General features: G+C 39.3%; 1 protein-coding gene across 2 annotated transcripts; it reads left to right on the top strand.

Annotated features, from left to right (window-relative positions):
- Nucleotides 1-2,352: 2,352 nt before the first annotated feature.
- LOC131886999 (uncharacterized) lies at nt 2,353-16,659 on the top strand. 2 transcript variants are annotated; one of them, XM_059235479.1, is made up of 8 exons: nt 2,353-2,648; nt 6,452-6,562; nt 6,677-6,781; nt 9,941-10,191; nt 10,254-10,429; nt 10,495-10,660; nt 10,758-10,931; nt 16,335-16,659. In XM_059235479.1, the coding sequence occupies exons 2-8, from the start codon at nt 6,501-6,503 to the stop codon at nt 16,607-16,609; spliced, it is 1,209 nt and encodes a 402-aa protein (XP_059091462.1). In that variant the 5' UTR covers nt 2,353-2,648; nt 6,452-6,500; the 3' UTR covers nt 16,610-16,659. The 2 variants fall into 2 exon arrangements, with proteins under 2 accessions (XP_059091462.1, XP_059091463.1); XM_059235480.1 differs by lacking the exons at nt 6,452-6,562; nt 6,677-6,781 and having other exon boundaries at nt 2,356-2,648.
- Nucleotides 16,660-17,177: the final 518 nt, after the last annotated feature.

Genomic DNA, 17,177 nt, shown 5'->3' with positions numbered 1-17,177 from the left:
TTCCCTATGTGGATTATACTTATCATCTTGTTTACCGTGCATAACATTAATATTGAATGAAAGACCCATTGGGAAATGGTACGATCACTTGCAAGTTCATCTGATTAGAAATCTAAATCAAAATATTTGTCAAACTCTTTTGATCAGGTAATTTCACGTATAGACGGCTCAGAGGGGAACTGTTTGTCAAATACTAAACATTTCCGAAATTGTTAAGCAAACTTTGTGACAGAATATTTCTCGTGGAGACGCACCATTAAGGATGCTGTCGTCCATGAAACATTTGCTATTTGGCAAACAATCTTTGAACATGTTCAAATGTAGAAATGTTTGTGAAATGGCCAATAATGCTTGTGAAATGGCAAACAATATTTGTGAAATGGCTAATTTTTTGCCGAATTATTTGCCGTGTAGACGCACCATTAGTTTGAAGGAGAAATACTGATTCTTGAGGTTGTTTAGGGTTCATCGTTTCACATGCGCATTGGATATATCGCTAGCATCGAGATGACACATCTTTCTGTTCAGAATATTTATGTAAACTCATTGTTTTTGAACGGAATTGAAGGTTCAAAACTACACTGCAATTGGGATATTGAAGCAAGAAAGGAAGATGACGTAACTACTATTGTTGAGAGTGCATTCATTTAGTTTTAACCTCCTTCGATCTTTAATCATCTCTCAGTTTTGAAGACGTTACTTTCCTATCATCCCTGCTTTCCTTAGCTCGTACACAGAGTGGACTGAACAACAAAAAGGTCTCGCCAAAAGCAAAAAAACCATTGTGAAAACCTCTTATCAATACGAAGGTTTTGAATCAAGGCAAGTAAAGAAATATTGATTGATAGTTGACTTTGGGCCTTTAACTTGCTTCAAGTATTGTTTGTTCTCAGGATATGCCCTGTTCTTATGGTCAACGTTGCTACGAGGGCTTCCTTGGCCAATTAAGTTGATGGTTTTGTAAGTAAAGATACTGGCGTGATTGGTTGTCAAAAATTGAAGATAATTTTGAGTAATGTATTGGCACGAGAAGTTATCTGTGTTTGTGCCAATTACTCAATTTTGGTTTGTTAGGGATGTTTTTGGACACTCAGTTAAATCCGAAATACTAGCAGCTACGCAACTGGCTCAAATATATTCACGCAACATAGGACTTTAAAGAATAAAAAACGTATTGTTACACAGGCCATTCTAGGTTTGACAAAAATAGCCATAAAAACCACGCATATCTTCGGAAGGCCCTGATATTCAGCTTTCCAATGGTGATAACCGCAAAATCGTGCAACTTGGGCACTTAAACATAAGGCTGTTTCAAAAAATTGGAAGCTGGAATACCCACACCTGCTGTACCGTACATCCGAACCGGCCGTACGTGCAACTTGGGCACTTAAACATAAGGCTGTTTCAAAAAATTGGAAGCTGGAATACCCACATTTTTCACCTCTCACCTAAGCTCACTTGGTATCAACATGATTCCTAAAGAAAAATCAGAATTTTCCCACCCAAACCGCCTGTCGGCGAGCATTTTTTCTGAAATCGCACCCAACTGGTGAAAACAAGCTTTTGCTTACCCAGAACCTGAGGAATTACATGCTCATGAAATTTTTGATGTATCAAGATGCTAACTCAAAGATGAAATGCCGACATTATTTAATCATGATCAAAGTGTTCCTGAAATAAATCTATCTATCTAACTGGTGGTTTTGGAGATCTTCAAAGCTAAACCTAACTTGAACTCGAAAAGGCATGTGAAAATGACTATTGAACCATTTTAGTTCATGTTTAAATGTAAAGGTTGGTTTTGATTGGTAAGAGACCTTCCCATCACAATCCCTTTTAAAAACTAGTTGCTATTCTGAATCTGAAAAATCCCTTTTTTGCCACAAAAATATCACTTTCGTTTTCTAAACAAAGACATTGACATGATGGTTATGTACAAATTGAGGCTAACTTTGGGCAATATATTGACAAAAGCAGTACTAAATTTGGTTTGATTTTGTGATGCTCCCGAGACGATAATGACGCAATTGACTAAATTGTATCCCCCCCAACATAGGAGTTGAAAAAACGAAGAAAATATTGGTGAGCCATCCGGGACAACAGGTGAATGAATGCAGACCAATGCTTTCATGGTGACCGTATTGCTGATTTGCAAATGTGTGTAATATACTTCTTCTCCATTAACTGGACACATGAAATCTCGTGCAAACTACATTGTACAGTTCAAACAACTCTTCGGTAAGACATAATTTGAAGTTGCACTTTTGTTAGAGTAAATGCAATGTAAACAGTTGTCTAACATCGAATTTGGCTGGTCGCCCTGCCAAACTATCACCCTGAATTCACACTTTGTGTGTCTTAACTCTTAAATAAATAATTGACTATATTTTCCGTTTTGACCACTTGGAACTTATCAAAGATATGAAAATACGGATATTCTGCAGTTAAAATTGATGAAATGTTGGTTCTTCTCAATCTCCCCTTATGAATGTGTTGCTGGTACTGATACTGTTGATGTTGACTTTTGACGATGAAGTTAATTGTGGCCGTTCACAGTGACGAGAACAAATGATCAGCGGAGCGGCAATCTGCTTATAGAGCCCGTCCTCATCATCAGTGTGAAAGATATCTCAAACGTCCTTATAGTCGTAAGTAAAACAACTTTGAAGAGAATATATCTTTAGATTATCCAACGGTGCTCGAATATTAGTAGTCACTTTGGCTGCCACTCAAGCAACAGATAATACTTTGAGCCGGACCGAAAAGGTTTTCCTTTTTTTGAGTATGAATTCCTTTGCTGAATCCAATAACTCTTTGTCCTTTTCAATGTTCCTTGAGTGCGTAGGGAAACACAGCTGCATGTAGAGGGCTAGCTGCATGGTTTTACGCGACACCCTTTTGTGGAAAGGTTTAAAAAATGACATTTGTCGTAAATTAAATGAAACAACAAGTGAGAGTCTAGAACCTGCTTCAGACAAAAAATCTTAAGTGAGACACGTCGTAACCAGGTGGGCATTTCATTTTTGTCCACTTTTGTCCACCCCTGTCCAAAAGTGTCCAAAAGTGTCCAAAAATAAGGGTGGACAAAAGTGGACAAAAGTGTCCAAAAGTGTCCAAAAGTGTCCAAAAATACGAACCTTTAAAACTACAAAATATAAGGATATTCTGTATGAAACCTATCCTCTACTTCAAAAATTGCTCATTGATAGTTCCAAGAGCAAGACAAGTCTTTAAAACCTTTGCCATATACCTCTAACATACCCAAAAAAGGTATTTGAAAGACAGGTTCTTAACTCTCTTTTCTTACGTTAGATTAGAAAGCAAGCAGGGAACAAAGTCTCCCTCTAGTAGAATGCAGCTGTTGCAAGGATTAAAAACTGAAATGCTAAACATTATTTTCTGGTTATCTGGCTTCATTTATTCAACATTATTAACTTTTGCAAAAATGTTTTACTTAAAATCATCAGTCATTTAGGATTTCTTCTTAAAAAGTACTAATATTAAAAATTGAATTTCTTACGAATTGCTAAAATCTAATAATGACATATTTCCTATACTTATGGTTTTTCTTCCATAAGTAAGTTAATTGAGACATTGTTAGGCATATTTTTAACTTTTAAAGATGCGCTTGATGTCAGGAAATGAGATTCCAATGTTTCTTAAGAAACCTATATCTTAGTTTTTAGATGTATTATAAAGTGTAATTCATGCACTCCTATAAATATGTTATGTATATTACAAATATGAGAAGTATTATTGGATATTTGATATTCAGCTCCTAAGCTTTTTTAAAATTATTTTTTTAAATCTTAGTTAAAATTACCCAGCCACAAATGCCCTGATTATAGTGTGACTTTGACTTATTAACATTCAAAATATATTAAAGATATTTGTTTTGACTTTATAAAGCTGTATTGTATCAAGATAACGAATTTCGTTAAGTGTATATCTTGGAAATTAAAAACGTTAGTGAAAACGCTAGTTGTTACTTCATATTTATGTGTTTGAAGAAAGCTTAGATTTATTGATTACTGATTCTATTTGCTGGTTCACATCTAGATTTGGTAAAGAAATAACATGATTTAGGGTTTAAAAGTGTTTGCTTGTCAATCCCTTTTGCACAATTGTACTTAATTTTGGACACATTCTGCCCACTTTTGTTCACTTTTGTCCACTTTTGTCCACTTTTGGACACTTTTGGACACTTTTGTCCATCTGTCCACTTTTGGACACTTTTGGACACTTTTGTCCACTTGGTGTCCAAAAGTCACGCTAATTCTCAAAATTGCCCACCCTGACAGTAACCCATTGTAAAGTCACAGCTCAATCATTGGATATATTTTTTTACACATTAAAAATAAGGGACACATTTGCATTGTTGACGATGCGTTGATTCTTGCCACTTCCAAGGCCTTGGTCGCACTTGAGTCCGGCAAGAAGTTGGAAGTCGAATGCCTCGTCCTACCACAGACCGACATTATAGGATAGAAAGCCTTTCTTCAACTAAAATACTCTGAAAGATCCCAACATGCGATGTTTTGCTTCCAATTCATACTTGCAATTCAAAATGATCAAACAATTCTGAATGAGGCGATGTTGATCTCAATTGTGATACAGAAATCCGTTGCAAAGTCCAATTCGTTGACAATGATAAGCAAGTGTCCGCACGAATTTGCAGCATTAAAACACCCAAAATATTGAAATGGATAGTTCGTGTGGGATATGATATGCTAGTAATGTTAGTTACCTTCTGAATGAAACCATGCGTCGTATCAATGGAACCACAAATTCCATTGGATATTTTTTTTATTTATTTTATCTTAACTTAGTCTCTTCGTTTTGCTTTCTTACGCAAGCGGCAACTCCAGCGCAAAAAGGAATTTTCCTCTTGACGTCCACAAATGTGTAGTAGTAGTTCGTCTTCATGATAACCTTGGTTTGTGTTCATTTCAGCCGTTCAACCTATACAAATGCATTTTTCTTCTCGTGCTTCAATGTAGTTATATTATTTGCACTTTGCATTGACTTTTTTCACTTCTGTTCAATTTAGCTTTTTTATTATTACCTTTCAAAAGGACAAAACTAAGTTCTGACTGGTGATAATAGCGTAGCTTGCTGAGTTTTGAGGTTGTGGTGGTTGCAAATGAAAGCCACGATAGGCTCAGGACCTCTTCTACGGATGTTTGGCAAATATATAATTCCCTTTTTCACATGAAATTGCCATTGCTATCGAACTCTGTCATTAGACACCAAATTGAGTTATTGCCGGTTTTCTGGCCACCCTATAGAGCTAAAGCTCGTTATGTAGATCTCTCAAGGCTCAGCTCCTGTCCCTGTGTTGGCTGAAAATAATTCATGTGACAATTTGCCATTAGTGACTTTAAACATGACCATTCAAAATCTCGAAGTGACATTCTTTTTTTGGTCAGCTTGCCGTTGATGCTTGGATGAAGAGATTATCCCTCTATGAAATAATGGCGTGTCTTTGAGGATATATATACTTCCTAGGTTTATGTTCAGTTGCACTTGGTTAATGCTTGGCCTACTTCGCCCATTTCGATTCATTTTGATGTCATTTCCTGACGAATTTTAGTGATCATGAGGCTCCGACAAAATATGTTATTTTCCTGTCAAACAGAAATTGAGGAAGTTTGACGGTTAAGATGTGCGAAAAAGCTGAAGTGAGGCATCGTGACGGAGACTGGTTTGTTAAACTCTCTCGTGTTTCTGCCCGTCCCACGAGCAACATTTTATTTTTTGTCTGAGTGCAGTGATCATTACTCATTGCTAGACCCCCCTCCCCCCGAAATAGAAAATTTTTTTTTGACCAAAATAATCTTTCTTGTAGTTGTAAAAATAGAAAAAAACTCTGTCAAAATGCCCAAAAAAGTGGTAATAATGTACAAAGATGGTTTTACATTGAGAGAAAGGTCATTTTTAGCCCCTTTTAGCCTCATTCCTACATCTTTTTATGAAATTTGGGCACACAACTGCATTTACTCGGTGATCCATTGAGTTTGTTTGTTTCCTTTACAAGAAATTGACAATTTTTTCTTGTAATGTTTGCCATTGGAACACGTTTTTAATTGGGGAAAAAATGCCTAAAATGTGAAAACTAGTTGGAAAAAGTGTCGGAAAAGAGTTGTAAAAGTGGAAAAGAGTCGTAAAAGTGAAAAAATGGCTTAAAAATGAAAAAAAATAGAAATTGGGCTCTTATTTTTTTGCGTCAAATGGGAAGAAAACCGCCTCCCGAATTTCTGCTCGACATCCGAACAACATTTTTTGGTGGGAGTCCAGTGATCATATATCTTAGCTTACACGTGTTCCATACGCTAGCTTGCTTTTGACACATCTTTCTTTAGGGGTAAATTTTGTTATCAATAGCTTTATCTCTCACAAAATCTAGGATGAATACCTTAAAAACAAATGCCACATATGTTCTCCTATTCAGACAAACTCCCAAGATCTCTTTGTGGGACCTGCGTTAAAATCAGTCACAAATGCACCGCAGAACTCCGACACATTCGTCATCCGAGGAGGACACAAAGCTTGATTTAAAAAAGTGAGTTATCTGCAAACGATAAAGATTAACTACTGCAAGTTGTCAAATCCGGATGCGAAAGCCTAGACCCTACCTAGTCTTCAAAGTAATAGATTCTGGCTTCACTTGTTTAAGGAGAACCGATGTGGAAAACCGCAATGCAAAAGTAAGGAAGCGACAAGGACTTAACATGGAACAAAAGAAATCTGCGGAGGAGGATCTGGTTCCCATGGAAGACAGGTAAAATGAACCATCTAGCCACAAAATTGTGCTCAAAGGTACTCTTGGCCAAAGAGTCAGACTTTGTCACTTATTTTCTCCAGTGCAAATATAGAACGGAAGAAGTGAGCATGAATGCGCTTTAAGTTGACAACCATACTAAAGAAATCTAATTGCCAGATTATGGTTGCACAATGTCAACAAAATTTTGTAGCGAGCAAGGCTTGTCCAAATGGGATATTGGTAATTAGGGACACAAGCTTTAACCACTTGTTGATTCATTAGGCTAGAAATTATCATTTCGTATCACTTGTAATCTAAATCTAGTGTGGAGTATCTTATCATTTTGGTTGCAGCCAACATCCAAAAAAAGAATTAATGTTCCCACGGCGATATCTGTAAGTAGAATCTTAACAGTCCCATTTTGATCACCAAGCTCAGATAGATGTTGAATAGGGAACACTCTTTAAAAGGTGTTCAAGCTCAATGCTTTCAATATGCAGCTTGTTTTGGCCTAACACGTCACTTCATGCAGCACTTGTCACTGGATCGTAAGGCATTGATGTCAAATCGTCATCTATGAGTTGTAGGTTTTCATGCTTATCGAACATACAAACGTTTCGATGAATTGTTGAAAGAGCAAGGCTGCAAGGCAATTATTTGCAGTAGGCCATTTAAAAAAAATTGTAGCAGCCGTAATTTCCAATACAAAAACCGCTTAGATAGGGGTCACCGAGGTGCCTAGGGGGCCTTTGTACTATCTATTCTCGAAAATTACCTGATAATTTTGCTGAAAGTCAGGTTAAACGGTCTTAGATATATTGTTTAACACATTTTACAGACTTCACTTAAGTTAGAGAAAGTCTCGAGAAAATTGTTTCTGGGGAAAGTTTCTCGGTTCAGATTTGCACTATTTATTGTGGTTTCTCGTTCATGTTTTCTCGAAAACGGAGCTCTAGTCGATGTTGTCTGTCTTGCCTTTGCCAAGGCCGTTACCAAGAAGATTATGGCCTTTTAGAAAACAGGCCAGAAGTAGTCCATTGCTCAGCCACATCGTGACTATGCTTCGAACTGATGATATCTTCTAGCCCTAATATCCTCTGGCTTATTAGAGCTCAAATGGGCGAACAAGTCCAAAGATGTTCTACGAGGAACATAGAAGGACTGAAAGCGTTCCCATATTGAAAGGGACAGCAGAGACTAATAAGGTTGGGACAGTACAGTATTCTAAGAGGGTGCGAAAGGTATCTGATATTGTACATCTTCATTAACATCCATTAGCTTTCTCCTAAGCCAGCTTTAGGGCTCAAGTGTGTATTGTGACCGTAGTGGATGAACATGTGTTTTGAGAGCATCCTCAATGCCTCAAGAATCCCGGTTACTTCGAACAATGAAGTCCTCCTCTCTTCTTTCTTGTGCTCATTCATTTTTCAATTGTTTTTCCTCAAATATTATACACTAATTCGTTCTTGGATGGGATATTATTTGAAAATAATGTTAGAGAAGAACGATCAGTTTTTCATGTTGAACGCTTAGGATTCCATTTCCTGTAGTAGAAAAGAAGTCCTCGATAATAAAAAAAACTACAATACTGACAATGAGGAAATAGTAGTTAATTCCCATTTCTATCCACTTTGAGAATGACTTCTTCATACGTGGCACCAGTAAATTGCATGTTGTGCAGAAAATGAATCCTCTTGGCGATGGTGTAGCTTTTGCACCGATCGTGGTGCGATCTAATTTGCCCATGCATTTTATCTTCCCTGTGTGTGCCTATGCATGTTTCAAAAATGAAAACCAGTTTGCATCCCAAGAGGTTTAAAGAAAGATTCGAAACATGATCGAGTGAGTGTTTGTCGGAAAGTACTCTTCGTTTTGCCATGTGTTTGTGGAGGGCTCATCAAGTCTGAAATGAAGTGTGACAGAAAAACTTTCGGATTTGGAATGTTTCTGGGATTGTTATTGCCCATTTAAAGCGACTGCTGTCATGTAGGTGAAAACATGACCAAGTTATCAATGGCGACAAACGGAGTCAGGTTAGTGGTTGAGTTGATTGTAGGCCACACTGAGTATTGAATGACATGGATTGATAAGAGTAAGGAATATTAGTGTTGTTTTCATGGGCCTAAAATTGTCATACTTTTGGAACATGATTTCATGTGTTGGAAGGAATCAAGGTTCAAATATGGGGAGGAAACATAAAAACTGTAAGTCGGGTTTACTTAGTTTTCCAAATTCTAAATTCTGAGTTGTTTACCGTGTTTGACCTTGACACGATGGGTCTCCAGTTAAAAGGCTTAATGTGATCCATTTATTGGTCTGGTCAGATTTGAAGGAGATTAAAGTTGAACTTTAAAGGAGGAGTAGGACAATCCCAGTATTGTGTTAATAATATGTATGTAGTGAAAGAATTCACATGCAAGGTATCAAGCAAGAAGTTCATAGTTAGTTACTCTAAAGTCTGTATTAAAACCTCTGAAATCCGATTGAATTACATATGTCCCCTTTGAAGTTGCAAATACCATGAAAATATAGTCGGTAATGAGGTGCATTAGAATCCTCTTTCAATTAGGAGATATTTGTGTCTTGAAACTAATCTCGTTTAAACATTAATTCTATCAACAAATGAATATTCTCATACTAATGCCTGTATTGCATTTAAACAAGTTAATTGATCTCGTGCCATAAAAAGATGCATTAAAAGTCCCAATGGAAACCAAAAGCAGGTATTGCTGCGCTAATATAACAAAAGCCTTCTGCCCAGGTGTCGTGGGTTCAAGCTTTGGTGCCGAAAGTTACCCTTATAATTGATTGGGACCCCATTCCCAGTAGCGGTAAGGGAGTCCGCAAAAATATCACCTTTTCATTTGTTATTGTTCAAGTATGATGTGGCATCGAACAATTTCAAATTAATTGTAAATACCAACGAAACTAAGATAAAAAACCACCCATTCTAGGTTTTGTAAACAATAAGGGAACTGAGCACTTACTCTTTGCTTCGAAGGCACAAAGTGGAGCGTAGAAAGAGAAATAAAACGGAAGATAAGGAAGCTTTCTTTGAACCATGATGACTTTTGCGAATAATTCACGTCAGCTTTTCATTAGAAGAGATTCGTTGCAATAAGCAAAATATTTATTGGCAATTATGGAAACAACTCTATTCTCTTATTTTCTTTACAGCGACCCATTATTACCTAATGTACAAAATGACGTTAAAGGGGTGATGCAATCTATGTCAAGGCAGCCTATGAAGCGATTGACCTTACTTACGATCGGGATTGTGTTCTGCCAGATCTTTTGCGAAATAGCAAAACAAGTTAGCAATTACAGCATCAAATACTACAATGAGGGCATCTACCCCCTGCCCCAAACTGCCATTGTTGTTCTCGTGGAAGTGATAAAATTATTGGTCACAATCATCAGAGCAAAAGGTATGAGCCCATCATAAGGAAGCTTTACTTGCCGTGACTTGCACACGCGTTCTATTTTCCAGGGTCCATTCCATCGTTGAGTATCACGTCCTTGAAATCCTCGCTGCGATTCTTGCTTCCGGGCATGCTGTACGCTTTGAACAACAATATTTATTTCTTCGGATTGACCATGGTACCTCCGCCGATCTGGCTGATCCTTTGTTCCATGCGTACGGCGATTACTGCCTCCATCTACAAAGTAAGCATATTGAGCAAGCCAAACAACTTCGAACAGTTTAATTGACCAATGGTTTTTACCATAAGTTCTTCTTGAAACGACCTCTTACATCTTGGCAATTTATCGGTGCGCTGCTGATTGTGATGAGCATTGTCATTGCCAAAATCCCGGATATTTTGGGAAAATCGCTGGTGGTGAACTCAGTACCACTCTTGGCCATTGGCTTGGCGATGATTGCCTCGACAAATTCAGGTACATAAAAAGTCTGTCCAATAGGTTTAAGACCCATTTCTAATTACATTTTTAGGATTTTCAGTAATGTACCGTATTATTTGTTTCTTTATTCCAGTTTGTGCTGCCGTGTACACCGAGTCACTTTTCAAGTCTGGAGGAGGAATCAAGGGAGAATCTTTCTTGGACCAACAATTCTGGTTATATTCCTACGGCATCATCATCTCCATTGTCGTCCATATAATACCCAATCCATATTATGGAATTAGCCAGTACTTAAGAGATGTAGAAAGTAAGTTATTTTTGACGAGGATACTTTTTCATTGTCCTCCATTAGTCCAATTTACTCGTGTTACTTGCTTTGTTTGTAAATCAAATGTTTCATTCAATTTTGATAGAAATAGCTAACTAGACGCTAAAGCCAAATTGTTTGTACAATGAAGGGGTGCATGAGAGAGGTCCCGGAGAACCAATCTGATTCGAACTATGACATTGCCTATCGGGTCTACAAGGACAATGGGATGGCTGCTTTGCTTGCCGGGCGAGGCTCATCTCTCCGGCCCTAGCACCCCTATTATTAAAAAATTAGAGATCCGGATATAGGAATGTAAAAAACCAAAACATATTCTGATATCTTTGTTGTTTCTACTACCGAGCTTTGCTTTTTGTGGTGGATTCCGATACTGCAGCAATGGCTGATGATTCTAATGCGTGCAATAAGCAGACCTGTGTCAATAACTTTCTAAATGTAATTAATAACATATATAAAAATATGGCTTTAAATGCAATTAATTAATCTTTATTTTGAAACTTAGTGTTAATGTTGTAATTCAATTACTTTCAATTACACGTTCATTTTTGCTGTACGAAAAACTGTAAGTTTGAGAACCGAACGCTAATTACAGGAACGCAGATGAAAAGACAAATGTAAAGATTGACATGCTATGTATTTCATTTATTTAACGGGTCATCGACAATAAAGGAATTGAACCTAACATTTGGTGGCAGCGGTGGGATACCTTCAACAGAGGTTACCCCTAGGTGTAGATTCCAAGAGCCGCGGTCCCGTGGATAATGGTTGTCATTGCCCCAATTCCCAAGACCAGAAGCGATACGATAGTGGACTATGTTGCTTACTTCGATCGTGTGTCTGAGGACAATGATTGGGAGAATCTTGAGACAGCGAAAATGTTTGTTGCTCTCCTCGAGGTAGGCTCTAAAGTGCTCGATGAGTGTGAGGACGGTGCCAAACGGAGCTGGGTGGCCTTGAAGAGGATCTTGGGTGCCAGGCAAGAAGAGACCTATCGGGAAGCGGAGGTCCAAAAATTCCTCCAATTGAGGGAGGGGGTCTACCAACAACTCTCATGACTACAGTTTTAAATAGAGGTCCAAGAAGTTGGGAGAGGCGGCAGAGGCCGCAATGATGACTGAGCAGGTTGAGAAAACTCTCAACAAGGATACCAAGGACAAATTGAAGAACCAGGATAGTTATGGGAGAAGAAACATTGATGGAAACTATGGTAGGAACGATTCCTCCCAGAAAAAAAACATTGGTATGTTTCCTGTGTCAAGGAGTGGGTCATGTGTCCCAAAGAGAAGGATCGTGGACAAGCCCACCACCAACCCGTTGCTGCCTTGGACCCTTATGGATTGGCAGGAAGACTGTTCCTGAAGGTTTAGACATGGTTCACACGAACAAAGGAAAGGACCTCTGGCTGGTCGATCCTGGAGCATGCACTTCCATGCTACCAGAGCGATACGCAGATGGAAACGTGAAACCAACGACAACAAATTCATGGCGGTCATTGGCCGTGGAGGAACTATTATCCCCTTGTTGGGCCACAAGACAATTTCATTCACCATGCAAGACACCAATGCGAAGGAAACCCGTGTGGATCATGTGTTTGTATTCCTAAGATTGGTTCCAACTCGGGAATACTTGGAATAGACTTCTTGTCGCAAAAGGAAGGAATTCTAGACCTTCCAAAGAAACGCTTAACTGTTCAAGGTGGAATCATGCTTCCCTTGGATACCGTGAAGACAGACTTGCATCACAAGGGTAACTTTTTGCAAGGGAACATGGTGGTAACCAATCCCTCAGTAGCACCTGGCAAGAAAGCGCTCTTTAACGCAATAATGGAAGTTGATGATTTACAAGATGACACTGAAAATTTCATGAGGATCGCGAGTGCCGAGGTGCTAATGAAAACACAAAATTCGTTGGAGGAGTGCCCCTTAGAAGAAAGGTCAGGGCCAGAAACTGTAGGCTTAAAACAAATCCTCCAAGATCATTTCGAAATTTTCGAAGAGTCACAATTGGGGAGCACGCCATTCATACGACAGGTCCACCCATTTGGCAGAGACCCTATGAAATACCTGAGGTTTACCGAAACAAGGCCGAGATAAGGATGCATTCAACGCAATCACTCTCCCTGGTCTAGTCCCATGATTGTCATCAAGAAAAAGGGGTCAGAGGACGGTCGTATTGTGGTGGACATGAGGAAAGTCAATGCAGTGACATTGCCTGATCGGTTTCCGGTGCCAATAGTGGAAGATCTCATCAAAGAAGTGAAAGGTCGAGTTTTTTCGGTACTGGATTTCGACCAAGCATTCTATCAAGTGAGATTGAGGCCAGAAGACTGCTGTAAAACTGCCTTCTCGTTTAAGGATCATCTTTACGAATTCAAAGTAATGTGCTTCGGATTGAGGAACGCGCCTGCAACTTGGAGTAGAATAATTAAGGAGATGCTGGTGGATATGCCCTTCGCCCGAGCATTTGTTGATGATGTGATCATTTTTTCGGACTCCCTTGAAGATGATGCCTATCATTTGGATCAGTCTTGCAACTCTTTAAATCAAGAATCTGAGAACTGAACTGGAGAATCAAGAACTGAAAATGTCTAAATGCTTCTTCTTCAGATCCATCGTTAACTTCTTGGGCTATGTCGTGAGTGAGGAAGGCATGAAGCCCAATCCAAACAAATTGACAGCGTTCAGTGTTTTCCTTCGACCAAAGGACAAGAAGGAGTTGAAGCGATTTCTGGGTATGTACGGATATTACCGACAAAACCGACAAAAAGTATTACGGACTAATTGCTATTGCATGCCATTACAACGCCAACTCCGCAAGTCGGGGGGAGATTTTGGCTGGACGCAAGAAATGGAGACTAGCTTCCTAACTCTGAAAAAGAAACTCACTACGGCTCCTGTGCGGGCCTTTGTGGTCACTTGTTATGCTTCTGACGTGGATGTGGGTGCCACGCTGGAACAGAGTAGGAACTTAGTTGAGGCCATCTCGCATGGTTAAACCGAAACGGAGGAAAGATGACCTGCTAGAGAAAAGGAAGCAGTTGCGTGATTTTTGCTTTGCACAGATGGAGACATTGGCTCCTTGGGCCCAATTTTACCCTGAGAACCGATTGCAAGTCATTGATGTGGCTACGAAGTTCAAGGATGCTCACCCGTGATGAAGACCAAGTTCCCCGCCAAGATCATGGTCTTTGGCCTCATTACCAGCGATGGCAAGATCATGCTTGCTCACATCTTTCCGGCCTGCCTCAAGGTCAACACTGGCATCTACCTGGACCTCCTGAAGGAAGTTGTCATGCCTTGGCTGACCTCCACTTACCCTCCCTACACCAAATTCATGTGGATCCAGGACAGTGTCCCCGCCCACATCTCCAAGAAGAGCATTGATTNTGATGGCAAGATCATGCCCGCCCACATCTTTCAGACTGGCCTCAAGGTCAAGACTGACATCTACCTGGACCTCCTGAAGAAGGTTGTCATGCCTTGGCTGACCTCCACTTACCCTCCCTACACCAAATTCATGTGGATCCAGGACAGTGTTCCCGCCCACATCTCCAAGAAGAGCATTGATTTCCTCATCAACAACTTTGATGTGGTGGTCAGGCCCCATGAATTGCCTTCCAACAGCCCAGACCTCAACCCATGTGACTATTAGTTGTGGACTGAGCTGAGGAGAATGGTCAACCAACACCCTCACAACAGCATCAGCAGCCTGAAGCCCTCTGTGAAAAGGAACATGGCCACCTTCACCACGGCTGAGGTCACCAAGGCATGCTCCGCCTTTAACAGACGCATAGAGTCCGTCATCAAGGCTGATGGTGGCCATATTGAGTAAACTTATTCTACAATGACACCAAATTATTTTCTGTTTAATAAACTACTTCACAGAATTGGATCTTTATGATGTTGTACATGTTTAAAATTTTGTCCGGATACTTCTGCCCGACTCTGTACTACTACACTATACTAACAAGGTATGCGTATTCCCTACGAATACCAGAAGGAAGCAAACTTAACAATGAAGGAGCCCAAGCAAGTTCCAACTACCATGGATTCTTGAGGGCTTAATGGTGCTCTCAAAACGCACATTAAGCCTCTGCGGTCACTAGCATTGACTCTAAATCTTGGGTTGGGAAAAAGCTCATGGATGCCTTTGATGATTCACAGTCCTTAGATGCCTTTCGTACCCTCTCTGAACACTGTGCAGTCCCAACTTTTCTAGTCTCGCCCAATACGAGAGCTCTCTCAATCCTGTGATGTTCCTAGTGAAACATATTTGGACCTTTTGTAAACCTGCTGAACTCATTGGAGCCCAAATGGGTGAAGCATATTCAAGATGTGGCTGGACAATCGACTTGTACAGAGTTAGCATTGTGATGCTATATAAAAAAAAAAAGCTTTACCAACTATCAACTGGATATGCTCATTGAAGTTTCGAAATCATATCTCATTATTTACCAATACTCTGAGTTCAAATGTAATTAAATACAAATACTCTGAGACCAAATGTAATTAATTACACATACTCTGAGTTCAAATGTAATTAATTACACATACTCTGAGTTCAAATGTAATTAATTACACATACTCAAATGTAGTTAATTAAAATAGCAGTACATGATTTGATTGCAATTTAAGCAATTGTAATTACAATTACAACACAGGTCTGGTAATAAACAATATTAACCCTCATGCATATGCATCCTAAAATGAAGCGAAGAAATATGCACTTTGTATTGTTTGGCCTGATTGGCCAAAAAATGTTTTTCAATCTATTTAAATATACGATTCTTCAAGCAGCTTTCTTGATTTAATCTCCGAAGGAAACTCGGCATCTCAAATGTTAGATTATTTTACTTTTTGGTGCGCGTAGCAGAGATTTGTAGAGAAAATCCGATAAATTTGCCCAAAAAACCTTCCTTTAACTAGATGCTGCTTCATAGATTTGTTCTTACAACAACCAAAGTGATTCATGACAAAAAAGAGGTTTCAATAAAATGATGCTTAAACCAGGATTGTTCCAAAAATATGTTTTATAACGATATTTCATTGTACTCCATGTTTAGGTAACCATTTTATTAGGGTTAAAATTTTCTGTTTGAGCATCGAAGATGCAATGGAGAAATTATTGACTCCGCCGATACGGAGAATTTGTTCATGTCACTTACATAGCTGGTTAATTGAAAACTATTACTCTGACTTTGATGATGTGATTTGCTTCTTAATTTTAAGCGTTTTAATAGGCTTGCCATTTTCTTTTTGAGTACCAAGGACGTAATACAATAGAAGTTGGCTTATAAGTTGAGCTATCGTTGCTAGATCTCACAAGCATTACTCCCTGTCATGAGAAAGTTGAATAAATATTCGACCTTGTTTTTCTTTTCAGGGATGTCGGGAGCAGTCTTCTCGTTTTTCTTGGTGGCCCTTCTTGTCAGTTCAATTGGCGGATTGGTAGTCGCTTCAATCCTGAAATATTTGGACAATATCGTTAAGGAGTATTCGGGGTCTGTAGCCAATGTTTTAACAGCAATCGTTTGCGCCTATTTATTTCCTGACAAGTTTGAATTCAACATCTTCATCGTCATCAGTCTCATTTGTTTATTTGTTGGGATATATCTATATGAGAATATGAAAGCCGAACCTTCAAATAACTATCATTAAATCATTAGGTCACGTTATTACCAGAAGCAATAAAAATAACTTGAAGTTGAGCCTTTGAACTCGCTCCCTTTCATTACGGTCTCCAAAGTTTCGGAAGTGACTCCGAAAGAATTTGACTTAAGTGTTTGATAGTTCTTTCGAGTACCGAATGACATCGTTTAAGGATCGTTGAGATTGTAGGACCACATGAATGGGCACACTTGCCATATCCTGTACCGACTCTCGCAACCACACGAAATACAACCAACTGATGTCTGAACACCGCTGATCTTCATTCCCCGAACCTAATCCGGATACATCCGCAAGATCACTCCAAACTGGTGACTCCGAACGTGCCTATCGTCTTCCTTGCGTCTTGACCTCCTCATTTCTCATACTCATGGCTACTACCGACCCCCAACCCGGCCCAATTCCAAAACCTTCCATTCAGCATGTGAGCGTCAAACTCCCACGCTTCACGCCATTCGATCCCAAGCTCTGGTTCCTCCAATGTGATTCCACCTTTTCGACGGCCCGCATAACATTTGAATCTACCCGTTATCATCATGCCGTGGCTTTATTGGACCCC

The sequence above is a fragment of the Tigriopus californicus genome, chromosome 9 (assembly GCF_007210705.1).
Source record: "Tigriopus californicus strain San Diego chromosome 9, Tcal_SD_v2.1, whole genome shotgun sequence".
NCBI classification, from domain to species: domain Eukaryota; kingdom Metazoa; phylum Arthropoda; class Copepoda; order Harpacticoida; family Harpacticidae; genus Tigriopus; species Tigriopus californicus.
The sequence above is the reverse complement of the archived record's forward strand: the minus strand, read 5'-3'. Positions and strand labels throughout refer to the sequence as shown.

Coding starts and splice junctions, on each gene's coding strand:
- LOC131886999 (XM_059235479.1), top strand. CDS start 6,501: ATGCACCGCAGAACTCCGACACATTCGTCATCCGAGGAGGACACAAAG. Junction 6,782..9,940: donor CTGGTTCCCATGGAAGACAG/GTAAAATGAACC, acceptor TTTTCTTTACAG/CGACCCATTATTACCTAATG. Junction 10,661..10,757: donor GATTGCCTCGACAAATTCAG/GTACATAAAAAG, acceptor TCTTTATTCCAG/TTTGTGCTGCCGTGTACACC.